Source organism: Papio anubis, chromosome 14 (genome assembly GCF_008728515.1).
Source record: "Papio anubis isolate 15944 chromosome 14, Panubis1.0, whole genome shotgun sequence".
Taxonomy (NCBI): Eukaryota; Metazoa; Chordata; class Mammalia; order Primates; family Cercopithecidae; genus Papio; species Papio anubis.
In genome coordinates this window covers 43,729,536-43,751,467 of record NC_044989.1, presented here as the reverse complement: position 1 = coordinate 43,751,467, position 21,932 = coordinate 43,729,536, and the positions used below count along the sequence as shown (strand labels likewise).

The 21,932-nt window shown below is 36.2% G+C and overlaps 1 protein-coding gene across 8 annotated transcripts in view; it reads left to right on the top strand.

Annotated features, from left to right (window-relative positions):
* Nucleotides 1-21,932, top strand: part of THADA (THADA armadillo repeat containing) — a 359,588-nt gene that overhangs the window by 82,737 nt on the left and 254,919 nt on the right. For all 8 annotated transcript variants that reach the window (XM_021924785.2, XM_021924787.2, XM_021924786.2 and 5 more), the window contains exons 24-26: nucleotides 172-285; nucleotides 6,684-6,806; nucleotides 18,200-18,291. In XM_021924785.2, the coding sequence (XP_021780477.1) occupies nucleotides 172-285; nucleotides 6,684-6,806; nucleotides 18,200-18,291 (329 nt within the window). The remainder of the gene's footprint in view (nucleotides 1-171; nucleotides 286-6,683; nucleotides 6,807-18,199; nucleotides 18,292-21,932) is intronic.

Here is a 21,932-nt window from a genome sequence, read left to right as displayed (position 1 = left end):
TAAACTGTGAGGCTAAACCACCTGTCCAGGGCCACATGGCTTAATTAACTTTCTTTGATAACCACATATTTTTGTTAAGGGGATTTTGCATTTTGGGATTGATCCAGGAAAGCAGCAAAAAAGTGTATGTAAACTAAGAACCCTGTTAATTTTTGCATTCTTTTTTCATAGGCACTGTTGGCATCTGAACCAAAGAAAGGCAAAATGGATTTGTTGAAAATAACAATGAAAGAGTTAATCTCTTTGGCTGGGCCTACAGATGACTTACAGAGCACAGTCCCCCAGGTAATCATGGAAATACACAAACCCTCCAGTGTTGTTTTTTTCGTTTTGTTTTTCTCGTTTTTCGAGATGGAGTTTCACTCTTGTTACCCAGGCTGGAGTGCAGTGGCGTGATCTCAGCTCACTGCAACCTCTGCCTTCTGGGTTCAAGCAGTTATCCTGTCTCAGCCTCCTGCAGTGGTTTTAAATCTTTGCTTTATTTTTTAACAAAAATTATTTGCTGGAGATAAAGAACTCTTGAACGTTGGACAGATATTTGAAGCTTGTTTTGAGTAGTTTTTATTTTTTTTGTCTTTACCATCCACAAAATAAACCATTGCTTTAGTTGAATATATTAATCAAAACAAACAATTTTTAAACTCTGGTGAAAACATCCAGCTTATATAAGCTATTTTATAATACTATTGCATCTACAAATTTGAAAGTGTATATGCTAGCACTTGAGAATTTCATGTGTGCTGCTTTGAGTTGATGTACATTTTGTAACTCAGCCGTTGAAAATTTCCTTTAAATATGGTATCTGACTTTTGGGATGTTCACATTTAGTTCCTTGTAGTCACTACCTATATGTATGAAGTTAAAGCACTCCTCATAGCTTCACTTCACCACTAGGGAGTCAGTATTAATACCTGTCAAGTACTGCTTGTACATTATAGTCTGGGCTTCCTCAGTTAATGCTTCATAGTAGGACACTCCTTTTTTTGTTTGTGTTTTGAGACAGTCTCACTCTGTTTTCCAGGCTGGAGTGCAGTGGTGCGATCTTGGCTCACTGCAACCTCTGCCTCCTGTGTTCAAGCAGTTCCCATGCCTCAGCCTCCCCAGTATCTGGGATTACAGGTGTGGGCCACCACACCTGTCACATCACCTGAGGTTGGGAGTTCAAGACCAGGCCCAATCACCAGTTGGCCAGATTGGTCTTGAACTCCCGACCTCAGGGATCTGCCTGCCTTGGCCTTCCAAAGTGCTAGGATTACAGGTGTGAGCCACCGTGCCCAGCCTATAGTAGGACACTCCTACCCAACTATAAAGGGCCATGCTAGGTCAGGGAACAGATTGAGAGCTGAAGTTTACAATCAAGTACAATAAGTACATAGGATTTTATTTTAGAGCCTGTGGGAGGTGTTAAAGGGAGCCCACGGGCCAGAATGTGGACTGTGGAAAAGAATGGGGATTCTTTTCCACAATCATATGGAACATAGTCATATGGCATATAGTGGCCAGTGCCCATAGGTATGAAATGTCTTCATTTCTTTAAAAAATTGACTAAAATGTTGTTAATCACCGTTCAAAAATGATAATTTCAAGGCACTTTTCAGTGAAATGTGAAAAAGATATAATTGGTTCTATTTTCCTAAACTATCACTTTAAAAAAGCAGATGCTATGTATCTGTTATCTGAAATGCTGGGAACCAGAAGTGTTTCGGATTTCAGATTTTTTTTTCTTCTTTTTTTTTTGGCATTTTTGCATTATACTGAACGGGTCAACATCTCTAATCTGAAAATGTAAAGTGCTCCAATGAGCATTTCCTTAGAATGTCATGTCGGTGCTCAAAAAGTTTTGGATTTTGGAGCTTTTTTGATTTCAGATTTTTGGATTTGGGATGCTGAACCTGTGCTGTTTCTATAAGAACATCTAAAAATAATGGGGGTTGATTTTAACGAGTGCTGGATAATTATTGCCCTACTGTACTTCAAGGTGATGGCATTTTAGTGATCATTTTTATGAAATTGGTGAGATTTAAAAATTTTGTCTGTGACCAGTCTTCTAAGCTTTTTTAGTTGATAATTTGCTTTCCTTCTCCCCTCCCATGGTTCATTTCTTTATTATTTTTATTATGTATCTTTTGAAATATTTCAGCATACAGAAATATATAGTGAATAATGAACATATTTGAAACCAATTCCAGTTTAAGAAATTAAACAATACAGAGATTGTTAGTTATGCTGTGGATTCTTCCACATCTCATTCCCCTTTATTCCTCCTCAGCTATAACCACTAACCCAAATTAGTGACTATCATTCCCAAGCATTTTCATCATACTTTTATCTCCTTTTACATGAATGTTGTTATTCACACTTTTTATACTTTGGTTTTGTCAATCAACATTATATTTTAAGGTTAGTAAGCTCCTGTTCAGCCCCTGTTCACTTTCATTTCTGAACAGTATTTTATTCTATTTCATTTCATCCCTTCTTCTGTGAATGGACATTTGCTTTGTTTCCAGTTTTCTTGTATTAGAAACAATGCCGAAACAAACATTCTTGTGTGTCTCCTTACACATGTGAGTGTTTCTCCAGGTTATATACCTAGAGGAATTGCAGTGTTGTAGGGTACACACGTATTCAATTCGATACTGTTGTGTTGTCTCCAAAGTGGTTGAACTAATATTCCTGCCAGCGGAGTATAAGACTTTCCATTGCTTATCAACACCGTTGTATTATCAGACTTTTACAGTTTTTGACTTTCTGCTTAGTGTGAAATGCTGTTTTCTAGTTTTATTTTGCATTTCTCTTATTACTAGTCAGCTTTAACATCTTTTCATATGTTTATTAGCCTTTTGGTTTACTTCTGAGAGTTGTCTGTTGAAAGACTTTGCTTACTTTGATATTGGTTATTTGTCCCTTCATTTTTGTTTTGTAGGAGCTGGATTTTTGTTGTTGTTTCAGAAATATTTTCTTGATATTGATTTCTTTTTGATTATTTGAATTACATATATATTCTCCCAACCTATGGTTTCTCTTTTTACTTTGTGGTCTCTATTATTATATAGATAATTTTTAATTTTAATAAAATACAATAGGTTAGCTTTCTCCTTTATGGGTTGTACATTTGGATCTTATTTCAGAAATTCACCCCAAGATCAGAAAGATATTTTATATTTTCTTTTTTCTTTTTTTTTTTTTCCCCAAGACGAGGTCTTACTCCGTGGCCTAGGCTGGAAGGCAGTGATAAGGTCTTGGCTCACTGCAACCTCCGCCTTCCAGGTTCAAGTGATTCTCCTGCCTCAGCCTCCTGAGTAACTGGAATTACAGACTTCCGCCACCATGCCCTGCTAATTTTCATATTTTTAGTAGAGACAGGGTTTTGCCTTGTTGGCCAGGCTAGTCTTGAACTCCTGACCTCAGGTGGTTCTCCCGCCTCGGCCTCCCAAAGTGCTGGGATTACAGGCGTTAGCCACCGCGCCCGACTGAGAAAGATATTTTATATTTGCTTTTAAAAGTTTTGAAGTTTTACTTGTCACACTTGTCATAATTTTATGTAAAGGAAACCATATTATTATTTTTTTACAGGTAGGATCTTGCTCTGTCACCCAGGCTGGAGTGCATGCAAGTCTTTATGTTACCTGTAATTTGTCTTTGCTAGTGTAAAATAAAATAATTTAATGTTTGCCATTTGGATGACTGATACAGAGACATTTCTGATATAATACATCCTTTTCTTCTTGATTTGTACTGCTTCTATTATGTGTTTTCATAGATAGGTGGTTCTGTTTCTGTGCTGCCTTTCATTGGTCTATTAATCTATCCCTGGAGCAAAACCACTATTTTATTTTTGTTTTTATTTTTTTGAGATGGAGTCTGGCTCTGTCACCCAGGCTGGAGTGCAGTGGTGTGATCTCAGCTCACTGCAACCTTCACCTCCTGGGTTCAAGCTGTTCTCCCCCCTCAGCCTCCTAAGTAGCTGGGATTACAGGCCTGTGCCACCACGACCGGCTAATTTTTGTATTGTTAGTAGAGATGGGGTTTCACCATGTTGGTCACGCTGGTCTTGAACTCCTGACCTCAAGTGATCTGCCCGCCTGGGCCTCCCAAAGTGCTGGGATTACAGGCGTGAGCCACCACACCTAGCCTAAAACCACTATTTTAATTATTGTGTCTTTATAAAAAGTTATAATATCTGGCAAGTTGAATCTTTTTTTGTTTTCTCTTCAGAATGACCTTGGCTATGTTTGGCCTATTGCTCTTCTATAAAAAATCTAGAATTAGCTTGTTAAACTCAGTAAAAAGCCCTTTTGGAATTTTGGTTAGAATTTAAACGTATTGATTTATTTGGGAGTTTTGCTCTTGTTGCCTAGGCTGGAGTGCAATGGCGCAATCTCGGCTCACTGCAACCTCCGCCTCCTGGGTTCAAGCAACCCTCTTGCCTTAGCCTCCCGAGTAGCTGGGATTACAGGCGTGCACCACCACGCCTGGCTAATTTTTTTTATTTTTAGTGGAGACAGGGTTTTGTCATGTTGGCCAGGCTGGTTTTGAACTCCTGACCTTAGGTGATCCACCTGCTTCGGCTTCCCAGAGCGCGGGGATCACAGGCGTGAGCCACCGTGCCCAGCCCATAAAAGTATTACAGATTATTTTTGAGATTTATTTCCAATGTCTTATTTTTTTTGCAATTATGAATGGTATTTTTAAAAGTTTATATTATCTGTTGCTGTTTGAGAAGATTGCAGTTAATTTCTGGATTATTATCGTGCTTGTATTCAGCAGCCTATCAGAATTGCTGTAATACAGCAAATGACTTATCTATAAATTCTTTTGGATTTGTTTTATGGATAATCATATCTTTGACAAATAATGCTAAGTTTGTTTTAACTTTCTAATTTTTAGTTTTTTAAAAACAGTTTTTGTTGCACTTTGTTGCTGGAACCTGTAGTACAGTTTGGTATAGAAAGAGAGATAACAGGCATCCTTAGGTTATTTCTGATCAATTTGCTGCAATTTTTAAGCTACCCATTATCTTATTAAGGAAATTGAATTTTATTGAATATTTTTTGCATCTTTTGAGATAAATATGTTTTCTTCTAGAATTTGCAGATGTCATGAATTGTATTGATTTTTTCAATTTAATATTATCTTTGCATTCTTGCATCTCTCACTGGTTTTGTGAGTGAGACTGGCCTGTGGTTTTGCTTTTCATACTGTTTCTGTCCTGTTTTTTTAAATATGCATCTTTTGATGGAATTATAGTACATATACAGACAAATGTACAAATCATATGTGTACCTCAGTACAGTTTCACAAAGTGAACACATTTGTGCAGTCATCAAGGAACAGAACATTTCTAGCAACTGAAAGCCCCCTCTTGCTCTCTTCCAGTCCACACCCTTCTCTCCAGGAGTAGCCACTAGCCTAACTTCCAACACTCTAGTTTTAGTTTTATCTGTTTTTTGAGTTTTACATAAATGAGACCATACATTATTATTATTTTTTTATTTTAGAGACAGGATCTTGTTCTGTCAGTCAGGCTGGAGTGGAGTGGTGCTATCATAGCTCACTGTAGCTTCAAACTCCTTCATGATATTTTTTATTTATTTGTGCCTTCTTTCCTCTGTTCTTGGTTAGTCTTGTCAGAGGTTTATTTCTGTTTCAGAGAATCAGCTCTTGGGTTTGTTAATGCTCTTAGTTGTGTCTTTGCTATTTTAAAAGTTTCTGCTCTAAATTTTTATTTTCTTTCTGTGTTTCAAGTTTATTGTTCTCTTTCTGTTGACTTAATTGGTCACTTACCACAATCATTCTAGTCATTTAAAAAAATAGAAGCATTTGAGATATACATTTTTTTTAAAATTTCACTTAAACTGCATCCTACAAGTATTGGTATATAGGTAGCATCTTCAAAATATTTAAAAAAATTTTGACCAGCGTTTAATGTGTTTGAAAACGTGCCAATTTTAAAAGCATTTTTTAGGCCGGGTGTGGTGGCTCACGACTGTAATCCCAGCACTTTGGGAGGCCAACGCAGGTGGATCACCTAAGGTTAGGAGTTCAAGACCAGCCTGGCCAACATGTTGAAACTCTGTCTCTACTAATTATACAAAAATTAGCTGGGCATGGTGGCACACACCTGTAATCCCAGTTACTCAGGAGGCTGAGGCAGGAGAATCACTTGAACCTGGGAGGTGGAGGTAGCAGTGAGCCGAGACCACATCATTGTACTCCAGCCTGGGCAACAAGAGTGAAACTCCATCTAAAAAAATAAAATAAAATAAAAAATAAATTTTTTTTTTAAGTTTCTTAATTCCATGGTGATCAGAGCATAATCTATAAGTTATTAGTTACTTGGTATTTGTTGAGACTTTATTTGTGGCTAGGTTTGAGGGATTTTAGAAAATAAATGTTTCATGTGTGCGTGAAAATAACGTGTTGTCTCTGTATTTAGGTGCAGGCTTCTACATATGTGCATTGGATCAAGCTTTTTTATAGCATTGTTTGAATCTTACTAATTTTTTGTAAAATGGTTTATCAGTTACTGGATGTGTTTTATTAAATCTGCTGTTTCATTTGTGAATTATCCATTGCTTGTAATTCAGTAAATTCTTTGTTTTGAGGCTGTGCTATTGTATATGTGTAGATTTAGAATTGCCACGGTTTTCAACCTACAACTAATTTTGAACTTCTTGTTATAGGTTCATGCTTTAAATATCCTTAGAGCGTTGTTCAGAGATACACGCCTGGGAGAAAATATTATTCCTTATGTTGCTGATGGAGCTAAGGCTGCAATTCTGGGTTTTACATCACCGGTCTGGGCAGTAAGTGCTGTTACTATTCATTTTCATTGATTTAATTATGCTTCTGAGTAAGTTTTAATAAACTAATCTTTCACTGGATGATAAAAAATATTTCCTGCCCTTTACCATGAAGTTTCTTAGAAATCTTTGGATCAAGCTACATTTTTGATTGTTGATGGTTCCATTTTCACTCATTTGTTGGCTGATTAACCGTCTTTCTTTGTTTTTTTAAAGTTTTTTTTACTTTAGTGATAGCTTTAGGGTTTACAATATGTGTCTTTAACTTATCACAGTCTACCCTCAAGTGATATTACACCATGTCACTTAAAGTATAAGAACTTAATAATAGTGCACTTCTGTTTCTCTCCTCCCAGTCTATGTGCTGTTATTGTTACACATTTTACTTTCATGTGTGTTGTAAACTCACACTACATTGTTGTTATTTTTCTTTAAACAGCCAGTTATATTTCTTTTTAATTTACCACTTTAGCTGTTTTTAAGTATACACAATGCAGTGGCATTATGTGCATTCACAACAACGTTTATCAGCACTGTGCTTTTCTGGAACATTTTCATCATCCCGAGCAGAAGCTCTGTATTCATTAAACACTAACTCCCATCTCTCATCTCCCTCACCCCTAGTAACCTCTGTTCTTTCCGTCTCTATGGATTTGCCTGGTCTCATACCTCATGTAAATGGAATTGTACAATGTTTGTCCTTATGTTATTGGCTTCTTTCATGTAGTATATGAAAGGTTGATCCATACTGTGCGGTGGGGGTAGGGTGTGTGTGTGTGTTGGTTTATCAGTATACACGGTATACACACATCCCACATTTTCTTTTTTTAATTTTTATTTTACTTTAAGCTCCAGGATACATGTGTAGAATGTGCAGGTTTGTTACATAAATATAAGCGTGCCATGGTGGTTTGGTGCACCTACCAACCTGTCATCTAGGTTTTTTGTTTGTTTGTTTTTAATTGAGATGGAGTCTCACTCTGTCACCCAGGCTGGAGTACAGTGGTATGATCTCAGCTCACTGCAACCTCTGCTTCCCGGGTTCAAGTGATTCTCCTGCCTCAGCCCCCCAAGTAGCTGGGACTACAGGCACGTGCCACCACGCCCAGCTAATTATTGTATTTTTGGTAGAGAGAGGGTTTCACTGTGTTAAGTAGGCTGGTCTCGAACTCCTGACCTCGTGATCTGCACGCCTTGGCCTCCCAAAGTGTTGGAATTACAGGCGTGAGCCATCACGCTCAGCCTGTCATTTAGGTTTTAAGCCCCACACGCATTAGCTCTTGGTTCTGATGTTCTCCCTCCCTTCCTGCCTCCAACAGGCCCTGGTGTGTGTTGTTCCCCTTCCTGTGTCTATGTGTTCTCACTGTTCAATTCCCAATTATGAGTGAGAACATGCAGTGTTTGGTTTTCTGTTCCTGTATTAGTTTGCTTAGGATGATGGCTTCCAGCCTCTTCCATGTTCCTGCAAAGGACATGATCTCATTTGTTTTTATGGCTGCGTAGTATTCCATGATGTATATGTACTACATTTTCTTTATCCAGTCCATCATTGGTGGGCATTTGGTTTGGGTCCATGTCTTTGCTATTGTAAATAGTGCTGCAATAAACATACGTTGCATGTGTCTTTATGGTCGAATGATTTTTATTCCTTTGGGTATATATCCAGTAATGGCATTGTTGGGTCAAATGGTATTTCTGGTTCTGGATCCTTGAGGAATCACCACGCTGTCTTCCACAATGGTTGAAGCAGTTTACATTCCCACCAACAGTGTAAAAGTACTCTTATTTCTCCACAGCCTTACCAGCATCTATTGTTTCTTGACTTTTTAGTAATCGCCATTCTGACTGGTGTGAGATGGTATCTCATTGTGGTTTTGATTTGCATTTCTCTATCATCAGTGATGTTGAGCTACCACATTTTCTTTATCCCAGTTCATCTGTTGATGGACATTTAGGTTGTTTCCACTTTTTGGCTATGATGAATAATGCTGCAGTGAATATTAATGTACAAATTATCTGAGTCATTTTAGTTCTTTTGGGTATATCATATAGTAATTCCATGTTTAACTTTTTGAGGAATGAACAAACTTCTTCCCCAGCAGCAGCACCATTTTATACTCCCATCAGCCATGCACAAGTTCCAGTTTCTTTACATCTTTACCAATACTTGTTATCTTTTTTTTTTTTTTTTTTTGATAATAGCCATCCTAATGAATGTGAAGTGGCATCTCATTCTGATTTTGATTTGCATTTCCCTAATGATTAATTATGTTGATCTGGAAACAAAACAACTCTGAGTATTTAAATGTGTCTGTATTTTGGATGCTGTGGACTCTAGTATTAGTGTGTTGAGTTAGTGCTACAAATAAACTGCATCAAAAGTTGAAAAAACAGACACTCACAAAACATTGAAATGGAAGAGGTTAAATAGTGAGTCGCATTTTCTTTTGTAATATGGTCACTGTCCAGAAGCATCTTGATTCAAAATCTTAAAGATAGTGGACAATACCCAGTACAATTGTTTCATGTGTTTTCTTATGATTTCTGGGAGAAACGTTATAGTTTGTTTTCCTATATCATTGTGTCTTCTAGAATAAGGAGAATAACCTCTGGTTTATAGATGCTTGAAATATGGCTTAAAGTAAAAAGTCTGGCAAAGGGAGAGGCGAAAAGAAGCTAGATCTTAATACATTGCCTGCAGAGTGGAGTATTTACTAGAAAGTCAGGCTTTTCAGTTAGTAAGCTGCACAAACCATTTCTTACCTGTATGATAAGCCTCTAATTGAGAGTAAGTATTTTGCAGTGGAAGCCAAAGGCACAGACTCCCATTGTGAAGAGGACTCCTTTGAGGTTGCCAACTCTTGCCTAGAAAATTGTGCATCTTCCTGTAAGAGATACACACTTCTGGAATTCTGTCTAAGAGCATTGCATAACTACTCTTGAGGTCACAGAGTTTACCTTTTACACTTACAGGAAGTAGAGCAATGCCTTTATGCTGTCAGTAGAGTCAGAGAGGTAGGAATGTGGCTTGACCATCAGGAATACTGGAGATCATAAAAGTGATTGTCAGAAATACCAATATTGCTTTCTTCAAGCCATTAGTTCCAGATGAACCAAGAAATATTTTCCATGAAAGGACTTTCAGAGAGTGAAGCCTGGTGATTCGTCCAACTTTTTAGTAAAATTGAAACTATCAGAAATGAGTGATTCATTTTGTTTTGAAAAGACTATTTTTTGAGACCCTAAACAGTAATACATGTGCACTGCAGAAATTTTGAAAATAAAGAAAAGCATAATAAAAACGGTAAAAGTCACCTGGTAAATTACCGTACAGATATGAGCATTCTGATTCATTTTCTTTCTCTTTTTTTATGTGTGGGCTTTACATATGCATAGTACATGTATGCATACATATCCACAAAAGGCTACATAAATATATATAAGTGCTTTTATTTTCTTTCTAATTTCATAATACTAATAATTTCATTTCTTGGGATCTTCCTTTTTAACACTTTATGAAGGAAACATTTCTATTTAGTTTGCTTTGCTAGAGGAAATAAGTATCATAGCTATAATGATCAACACTGTTACTTAATATTATCAATGGTTATATTTTCTGCTGTATAAAAGTCTAATCTAAGATAAAATTTATAAGTCAACCTACTTAATGGATGTGAAGAAGTATTCACTTACAAAAGCGATTTACAAAAGCATTCTCTGTTGAAGTGATTTTAAGTGTAATTTTTCCTTAGTGCATGCGAAATATGGTTTGATTTGCAGAACTTTGATTTGTACACATCCTCTTAGGAATATAACTGTGCTTAAAGCTGGCTACATCTGTACTTTTGACTTAATTGTTTTTCCTGATAAGTTAGGGAAAATACACATGTAAAATGAACTTAATTTTAACTTGCAGTAAAGAAACATTTTTCCGAAAGCATTCATGTATATATTTAATTTGTTTTTACAGATTCCTTAGTCTTTTGTATTGAAACCATACAGATCTCTCAAACTTTGCTACCTAATAAGCATTTTTAAAATACAGAGAAATGTATTATGTAAATATTTTCAGCATTAGACATATCTACTTAATATATTGTAGATGTTATATTAAGCACTAGAAATACAAGGATAGATTATACATAATCATAATAATGGCTGTCTTATTGAGTATTTCTCATGTACCTGGCATAATTTACATTGCATTGATTATCTTAGTAGGTTCTGTTATCAGGTAGGTTCTGTTATAATCCTCATTTTACAGGTGTATTTTTAGTAGAGATGGGGTTTCACCCTGTTGGCCAGGCTGGTCTCGAACTCCTGACCTCAAGTGATCCATCTGCCTCGGCCTTCCAAAGTGCTGGGATTACAGGCGTGAGCCACTGCACCTAGCCTCTTCTGTATCTTAAACAAGTCTACATGAAAGCTTTTTCATGCAAGAAAGGAAAGAAAAAGTTATACACTCTGTGAATAGAAGAGAAAAATTTTGGTAACAGTTGTTTGCAGTCGAATTCCAGGTTCTTATCAACCATATATTCAGGGCTTGATGGAGAAGGAGGTCAGGAGCAGGAAGTGTTTCCCTTGTGAGAAGGATGGATTTTAGCTGGGATTAAAATCATGCATTACTTAATGACAGGAATTCATTCTGAGAAATCTGTTGTTTGGGGATTTCATTGTCGTGTGAACATCATATCATATACATGCGCAAACCTAGATGTATAGCCTACTCCACCCCTAGGCTGTATGATAGAGCCTATTATTCCTAGGCTACAAACTGTACAGCATGCTCCTATACTGAGTATGCTACCATGCTGAGTATGTGGGCAGTTGTAACACAGTAATAATTATTTGGATAGCTAAACATAGAAAAAGTACAGTAAAAATACGGTATTATAATCATATGAGACTGTCATTAAATATGTGGTCCATTGTTGACCATAGCATCATTTCGTGGTTCATTACAGCTATTATCATTTCTCCATTTTTAACTTTACGACTACTTACCCTTTTCTGTCTTTGCTCTCCTTTTTACTTATTAATGGCAATAACTGCGGTTACTTTTGCACCAACCTAATGTTTTCCATCCATCCTTCCAAAAAGGGACATGTTTTTATTGCCATTACTACTATGAATTTTTCAAAATACATTAGCCCCGTTAATGACCTTTTGTATTACTCATATTAAGATTGCTATCAATGATTCATATTAGCATTTATTGTCAGTGAATTAGGAGTCGATAATGCAGTTTGTTAGTCACAACCTCTTTCTCATTTCTTTGTCTACTTCAGTCTCCTCGTTAACTTTATTTATAGTGGATGGAACAGAAAATATGGATGAAATACTAAAACATAAAAAGCAATACCTGAAACAGATATCCTTGAACCATTCATACTATCACACAGAAATCTAAGGGACACTCTTCTGTCTTAAGTAGGAAGTAGGCTTTCATGCTAGTTATTTTGCTCTATATTTACAATAAGTCTTTTAAATGTTCTTCTGTATGACTTACACAGTTCTAAAACAGAGTATGTATTTTTCAACCTACAAAAATCAGTTACAGTAGTCCCCTCCTCAAATTTGAGGAGGATGTATTCCAAGACCCCCAGTGGATGCCTGAAACCGTGATTAGTGCTAAACCCTATAAATTATGCTTTTTCCTATACATACATACCAGTGATAAAGTTTAATTTATAAATTAGATATCATAAGAGATAACAATTATAACAGTAGACCATAATAAAAGTTAAGTGAATGTGATCTCTCTGAAAATACCTTAGTGTACTATACCACAGGTAACTGAAACCACAGAAGGCAAAACTGCAGACGAGAAGGACCATTGTAATGTAAAATACCGTGTGAATAGACTAAAGAACAAAAACCACATGATTAAGCAGATACAGAAGAGACATTTGACAAAATCCAGTGCTGTTTTATGTGAAAAGAAACTAAGAATGGAAGGGAAATTTCTCAACCTCAATGGAAAATCCATAGCCAACAGTATACTTGATGGTAAAAGACTGAAAACTTTCTCTCTAAAATCAGGAACAAGACAAGGAAATCTACTCTCATCACTCATATTCAACACTGTACTGGAGATTCTAGTAAGCCAACTAGAGAAGAATAAAAAATAAAAGTTATCCAGTTTGTAAAGGAAGATGCAAAACTATCCCTATTTTCTGATAACATGATCTTAAATATAGAAAATCCTAAGGAATCCACACACACGCAAATTAAAGCTTGTCTATTAGCAAGATTTCAGGGCACAAGGTCATCATACAGAAATTGTACACTAGCAATGAAAAATCTAAAAATGAAATTAAAAAGACAGTTTCATTTATAATAGCATCAAAAAGAATAAAATACTTAGGAATAAATTTAGCAAAGGAACTGCAAGAGTTGTTCACTGAAAATTATCAAACATTTTTTGAAGAAATTATAGGCCTAAATAAATGGAAAGATCTCCTGTGTCCATCACTGGAAGACTTACTCTTATTAACATGACATATTCTCCAAATTAATCTATAGATTCAGCAGAACCTCTGTTAAATCCTTTCTGGCTTTTTTTTTTTTTTTTTTTTTTCAGATCCTAAAGTACGTTTGGAAATGTGAGGAACCCATAATAGCCAAAACACTATTGAAAAAGAACAAAGTTGGAGGCCCCACAGGTCCCAGTTTCAAAACTTAATGCAAAGCAACAGTAAATAAGAGATTGTGACATTGACATAAGGATAGGCGTATAAATCAGCAGATTAGGATTGATTGTACAGAAATAAACCTCCACATTTAATAAACAAAGGTGCCAAGACAATTCAGTGGAGAAAGAATAACCTTCAACAAATGGTACTGGGCAACTGGATATCCACATGCAAAAGAATGAATGTGATCCCCATCTCATACCATATTCAGATGACTTGAAATGTATTAAAAACCTAAATGTAAAAGCTAAAACTATAAAACTTTTACAAGAGGACCTGCGTAAATTTTTGTGCCTTGGATTAGGTAACATTTAGTTAGATATGACACCTAAGGTACAAGCAACGAAAAAAATTGATAAATTGGACTTGAACAAAATCAGATGGCTGGGCATAGTGGCATGCAGCTGTAGTCCCAGCTACTCAGAAGGCTGAGGCTGGAGGATTGTTTGACCCCAGGAATTCAAGCCTGCAGTGAGCTATGATTACACCACTGCACTCCGTCCTGGGTGACAGAGCACGAAGCTGTCGCTAGAAAAGTTTAAAAAAAAAAAAAATTTTTTTAAAAATAAAACTTAACCAGCATCAAGAAAAAAAAATATTTTTCAAAGGACACAATCAAGAAAGTATAAAGACAACCCACAGAATGGGAGAAAATATTTGCAAATTATATATCTGATAAGAGTGGAGTGTCCAGAACTCAATAATAAACGACAACCCAATTTTAAAATGGACAAATAATGTATATCTCCAGAAAAGTTAGGCAGATGGCCAGTAAGCACACAAGAAGATGCTTAACATCATTAGTCATTAGGGAAATGCTACAGTGAGTTACCATTCCATGCCCACTAAAATAAAATTCATGGAAAATAACTAGTATTGGGGAGGATGTGGAGAAATTGGAGAACTGGTGAAATCGGAACTCTTATACATTGCTAGTGAGACTATGAAATGGTGCAACCACTTTGGCAGTTCTTTTGAAGGTTAAACATAGAGTTACTATATGACCAATCTATACCATTTCTAGGTATATAGCCATGAGAAATGAAAACATGTTCACACAAAAACTTGTACATGAATATTCTTAGCAAAATTATTCATAATATTCCAAATTGGAAATAGCCCAAATGTCCATCAAATGAAGAACAGATTTTTAAAATATGGTATATGTATACAGCGGGATGTTATTCAGCCGTAAAAAAGGAATAACATACTGATACATGCTACAGCATGGGGGAACCTTGAGAACATTATGCTAAGTGAAAGAAGCCAAACATAAAAGGCCACATATCATGTGATCCCATGTATATGAAGTATCCAGAAAAGGCAAGTTTATAGAGGCAGAAAGTAGATTGTGCTTTCCTACTGCAGGAGAATAGGGAGTGACGACTTAACGGCTCCCAAGTTTCATTTTGAGGTGTTGAAAAATATCGTGGAATTTAGTTGTGATAGCTTCACGTTTTGTGAATATAGTAAAAAACCACTGAATAGCATCCTTTAAAATAGTAAATTTTATGATGCGTGAATTATACCTCAATTTTAAAAGGTAATTTAAAAATGATTTTAAAACAAAATCATTCAGTCACGTTTGGAGGTTGTATGGCATGAACTAATTATTCTTAAAACGGTCAATATATGGAAATAATTATTTACTAACTGATGAACAGGGTAACCAAATAGCAGATGAGGAAAAGCTTTTTAAAAAAAAAGTTTTTCTGAGGATGTAAATGATTAATGCAGAAGGCCTATAGAATATCGTGATTTTGCTACACCTAGTGGAAAAGATAATGATCATCACTGATTGCTAATGAGGACACTTTATAAGGGATATCTTAGTCCCTTCGGGCTGTTATAACAAAATACCACAAATTTATGTCTCACAGTTTGGAAGCTGGGAAGTCCAAGATCAGGATGCTGGCAGGTTTGGTGTCTGGTGAAGGCCTACTTTCTGATCATAGATGGCACCTTTTAGCCGTGTCCTCACATGGTGGAAGAAGTGAGGCAGCTCACTGGGGTCTCTTTTATAAGGGCACTAATCCCATTCATGAGAGCTCTACCCCTATAACGTAATTATTTCCCAAAGGCCTCCACCACCTAACGCCTTGGAGGTTAGAATTTCAACATAGGAATTTTGGGGGAACACAAACATTCAGACCATATCAGGATGGGTCAGGCAGATAGAATTGGAACCATCTGGTCCATCTTAATATTAATAAAAAGACATTATGTGTCTCCTGCCATCAGTCTATTGAATCAGAGGAGTTTTGTTTCTGAGGGTGCCCATTCACTTTGTAAAATGGTCCTTAAGCCGGGCGCGGTGGCTCAAGCCTGTAATCCCAGCACTTTGGGAGGCCGAGACGGGCGGATCACGAGGTCAGGAGATCGAGACCATCCTGGCTAACATGGTGAAACCCCGTCTCTACTAAAAATACAAAAAACTAGCCGGGCGTGGTGGCGGGCGCCTGTAGTCCCAGCTACTCGGAGGCTGAGGCAGGAGAATGGCCTGAACCTGGGAGGCGGAGCTTGCAGTGAGCCGAGATCGCGCCACTGCACTCCAGCCTGGGTGACACAGCGCGAGACTCCGTCTCAAAAAAAAAAAAAAAAAAAAAAAAAAATGGTCCTCTACAGTTTTGTTTAAGGTGTGCATTTCTCAACATCTCCAGGCACTCCTGTTTTAATTTTACTGCATCTGGCGCCTTTGTCAGAAAGTATGGCTTAGGGCAAGATGGAGTGTGTGTTTCTGTTTTCCTTTTCTTTTTGTGTTTTTGTGTGATTTCTAAGAGGAGAGAAGGTCCCAGATGTCTTTACCAAGTCATCTTAGACCTAAAAGTCTTTGGAAACTACCTCACTAGATCAGGTAGAAGATGATCCAGACCTGAACGAGGGCAGAGATTATATTGATAAAGTAACAGCATGGATTGATTTGTTGTTTGGGGATTAAATTAGGCAGGGCACATAGTAGGGCCTCCATGGATGTTTGATGACTCTTGAATGAACATAAGTGGATCTTTTCAGTTTTAGGGTTTTATTGAAGCTTTGGTATGAATTGTGCCAGTATATCTGTAAAGTTTACTTCTATGGTTACCATGCATGACTTGAGTCAGTTCTGGGCTTCTAGAGGAGAGGTTACAGACTGGTGGCCAGTAGGACAAACTAGCCCACCACTGTTTTATTTGGCTTTCATGGTGAGTTTTGTGGGTTTTTTTTTCCTTTAATTTCCTGCCAGCATTTCAAAATAGATTTCACATAAAAACCAGGGTTTCTGGCTTCTCTTGAAAAAGCAGAAGATCTGGCAAAACTGAACTTACATTTCCTCATGGCAGCAACTCAGCTGACACTGACTGCATTAGACAAAGTACATTGCTGCCTCTGTCGCTCACTGTTCCTGTGGGCGTTTGAGCTTGTGACTCTAAGGGCAACGCTTTCAGGAAGCTGTTTTCTAAATCTTAACATTGTTACTTTTAGTGATCTTTCTACTTATATTGCTATTTAACACACCATATGGTTGTGTCACTTACTTAGAGTATAAGGTCTGTAATATCAGTAAGTATGTGTTTTCTGTTTCTGGATCTTATCCATGGTGCTGGTATAGGGCCTTACACACTGTAGCAAAGTGAGTACATATACATCTCTACACTGATTTGACAGAGTAATTGAGGAAGCCTGTAGTGCTGCCACAGTCAAGACCCTTTCATGATCTTCCAAAGCATCTTGACACATTGGTTGGGAAAAGATAGGGAAAAGATTATTATCATCTTGGAGAAATAATTTGTGTTTATTCAGGATAATTCTTGCCTCTTATCTTTACTAAGTTATCAGATAATTTCAGTATTGAAATTACTTGATAAGTTACTTGTATTGTGAAGCTGATAAGCAACATTTTGGATGTTAACTATTTTCTTGGCCATATTAATTACCTGGATTCTTTGAAGTTAGGATTTTTGGATTTTGTTTTTGTTTTTTTAAAGACAGGTTCTCACTCTTTTGCCCAGGCTGGAGCACAGTGGCACAGTCATAGCTTTCTGCAGCCTTAAACTCCTAGGCTTAAGCAATCCTCCTGCCTCACCCTCCTGACTACATGGGACTACAGGCATGTGCCATGGCTCTTAAAAAAAAAAAAAAAAAAAAAAAAAAAAAAACTCAAAAAAAATATATATATATATTTTGAGATGGGGGGTCTCACTATATTGCCCAAAGGTCTCAGACTCCTGGCCTCAAGCACTCCTTCCACTTTAGCCTCCCGAGTAGCTGGGATTATAGGTGTAAGTCACTGTGCCTGGTTCTTTGAAGTTAGGTTTTATAAGTATTTTCTCATAGGTAAAAGGATTTCAGAAAATAAGTGGAAAGAGCTGAGGTTTTACTGGGATATTCATTGTCAGGAAGAATATGGAAAAACGAATTTTTAAAAAAGAAGTGTTATTTGATGCTCTAAGTGCAGAGATATAATGAAAACTGTTGATGATAATATTAGAAATATGGGGAAAGGCTGTGTTTGTGCATGTGATTGGGTTGTAGAGCTCAATTTAAGTCATTGAATAGATTACATTAAGTTTTTTAAAAATTATTTTATGAACACAGACATATCTTTTTAGCCTCATACTAGCCAGTTAGGTAATGATTTTGAATCATCTAGTTTGAATATTGTAAATGTTGGTTTCATGCCAAGAATGTTTAACCCTTATTGTGTTTTCATTTGTACATTAGGTGCGAAATTCATCCACACTTCTCTTTAGTGCCTTGATCACAAGAATTTTTGGAGTTAAAAGGGCAAAGGATGAACTTTCCAAAACAAATAGGTAAGCTCCATTTAAGGCTGACTTTACTTTTTTAAAAAATACAATATTGTCCTGGCCAAAAACAATTTTTGAAATTGTGCCTACTGTTACAGATTCATCTAGATCATAAGACTATAAAAATACTATAATGAATTAGCCTATGCTGCCAAGTTATAAACCCTTGGGCAAAAATATCAGTAAGTGGACCTTTCAAAGCAACAAAAATTGAGCAAGGTAGCAAGGGGTGAAATGTAGAGCCTGTTTCGCTGTGCAAGAGCTAGTTTGTTTGTTTGTTTGTTTTTTAATTGCATCTTCTTTAAGTATTCCTGAAATGTCCTAACTTTACTTGTATGTATTATCCTAGCTTGTATAATATCTTTAATTTTATAGGTGGAAGTTTAAATGTTTATGATCCTTTCATTAGAACATCTCTCAGATTACCTTTGCATTAAACTCTGGTACTAAGAGGAACACCTATAGGTGTTAACCACAAGTAATAAACAGTGCTTTTTACTTTTGGTCTTTAGTTTTATGTTTACCCTCTAATTTGTTTTTGTCTTAACAAAACAGCTTTTTTGTTATGCCTGGAAAGAAACCTGTGGAACCATTTTGATTTTGGGTAGTTTTTAGATAAAAATGCACAAGATCTGTTTTTAAAGAAGAAAAGCTTTGAATAGTTGTTCTTTAGCACTTAAGAGGATTTAATAGTAATCTAATTGGCTTGCAGTTGCTAACACTAGATGTCACTGTTGCTGCACGTTTAATTACTTCCTTAATTTTATTTAGGATCCAGTTTGGCCCAGTGGTCTTTCTCTTGAGGATCTAGAGTTATATCAAAGCCTTATTCCCTTCTTAACTAAAAAAGTCATTATGCTTCATATTTAAGTTTTAAGCTAATGTTCATTGAAATGCATTTTTGTGTGATGGAACTAAATCTTAGGAATTAAAAAAATAGGAAATCATTTTGTGATGTACTAGTGATAATTCTAATGAAAGCTACTATGGTATTTCCAAATTATCATTTAAATTGCTTCTTGTCACCCTGTAACATTCACCAGATATTTAAAAGGAAGGTAACTGGCTGTAAGTATAAATCCCTTGAGCATGTTCAGGCGATACCAGAGAGCTTTTTAATTTTTTTTTTTAACTAAGTAATATTTTTTAAATAAATAAAACATTACACTGTTGGAAGGATGATTATAATTTTTATTTTTGAGCCTGTTCTTAAAGATATTCTTCCTGTCACTAACTTGAAATCACTAATAGTTGTTTCTCCTTAGCTTTGTCTATTTTGTTAGTAATTCTCCAGTGTCCCATAGTTTAAAACAGTTGGGTCATGTTATGAGGCCTTGATAAACACGGTATAAATAAAATATGATAGGAAGTCATCAAACAAGTAAAATTAATGTTTAAAACTGAACTTGAAGAATTTTTTTTTGTTTTTTATGAAGTGATTATTGAATGTATGTATAAATACATATAAATTTTACTATGTGTAGGAGAAAATGATCAGAAAATGAGAAAATCTCATTTAGGTTGTACTGAGAGTGGAAGAATATGGCAGTAACACCATACAATTTTAATTTTTTAAAATTAAAAAATTTTTAATTTTATACTTTAAAAAGTCACACTGATGGAAACCTCCATTATAAATTTATTCCTCTTGGATAGGAAAGGTTACAATATATAGGGTTTCTAGAAAAAAGGAAATAGGAATGAGACAGTTAAGTTTTTAAATGTGAAGAACGTTTTTGGTGAGAGCTTTTAATTTTAGTAATCTGAAGATCGGTATGGACCATTATGCGTACAAGGCTTCTGTTCCCTGTTTAACCCATGAAGATATATTTCTTGGCAGCTCCCATTAGGTTTGCTTTGCAAAACCTTTAGTGTCTTAAATTTGCTGTTGCTTGTGATGGTTCTTTTAGTTGTAGTTTGTTTAATTATGTCACTTTTTGTTGAAATGTTTATATGCCTGTTCCTTACAATATTAACTTCCTGAAGGAAGGACCTTTTTCATCTGTTCTGTATACGTAATGGGCACTTTAAAAAGGCTAGTAATGATGATGTCTTGGTTGGTTACTTACCGATTGGATAACTAACCTCAGCTGGTGACACACCTCACAAGTCAGTTGTTTCCTTTCACAACCACAGATTGTCCTGCTCGCAATTTGGAAATGTGTGTTCTTGGTCAGAGGGAACTGAACATAAAAAGAACATCTGCTTTTTCCATCTAATGGGAAATAAAGGTCTAACTTGGAGTAAACAAACCTGGTTTCTAGGCATTTTGCTGCCACTGGAGATGAACTTAATAGGCCCCCTTATCCGCTTTGCACTTCAGTTTCTCCATCTGTATACCAGGAATAATAAGATGTGTGCTGTGTACTGCTAGGGCTATTGTGAGGATAAAACAAACTATTAGAAGTTCATTTTCTTTAAAATATTGGAAGTCCTAGGGGATTAGAGATATAGTTTGGTTTTTCTTTCTGTTACCACTTCTATGATTGTACTCATCTGATTGTCTTGCTCTTAAGACTATGCTTTTTGAGGAGAAGGTCAGTGTCTTAACCATTCTTGGGTTCTCAGAGCCTAGCATAGTATCTGGCATATAGAAGGCATATAGGAATAATTGCCTAATGAGTAAGTAAATTTTGTTACTAGAGGAGAAATAAGTCTGGTTTCTACTCCTACGTTTGTTACAATATAACCACTATAATCAACTGAGACAAGATAGCCAACCTCTCTGGGCTTTGGTTTTCTTCTGTGTAAAATAAGGTTTCGAATATCCCTGAGGTCTTTTCTGTCTTTAAAATACTAAAGTAAAGCTTTACATAATGTTTCTGGCATTGTAAGTTTGGTAAAATGATGTATTCCCAGTGCCATAGAACAGTCCCTGCTGCATAGTAGAGATAAGAAGCAGAGGAGCAGAGGATCCTTTTTAAGTGTGTAGAGTGTACTTGTAATGACTGAATTTTTACACCCATTAATCTTATCTTAGATGTGTTTTTTTGCGTTTTAAAGAATGAGAAAACACAAGTTTCACTTGTGCTTTTAAAATAACGTTATTACATTTTAATTTGTAAAGCTCTTTTCCTTTCTGTTTATTGCTGCCTGACTTGTCTTGACAGAATGAAGAACTGATTCTATGTAAAATCAGAACCAGCAAAGCTCTGCAACCTGTGCAATATGCATGCTTTCTTAGTCTCCATCTCCATGTGAGTGGGCTCACCTTCATAGCTCCTCATTTCTTATAGGACAGGAGCTAAACTATATGGCGCTTAGCTCTAGGTCCTTCCCTTTAGCATCTGTGTGTATTAACTGTCACCTGTGAGTCCTAGCTAAATGACACATGTCAATATGTAGCAATCAGAAAAGGTTTATTTTTGACTTCTTGGAGTGCCTGCTTTGCCAAAGCTTCATACAGGTGCTTAATGTACAGCGTCATCTAGCTTTTGCACGCTCTCTCCACCTTAAATCAGTGAGCCAATGAGAACTTGAAAGCACTTATGAACTCAGTATTAACATAATAGGGGAGTACATGAGGAATATAAAACTTGAATCTTAGTCAAGGAGTTTACAGTTCAGTTAGGAAGACAAAAATTGTTACATGTGAGTCAGATACAAATAAGAGACACCATATACAAATCACCTGTACGATGTAATAT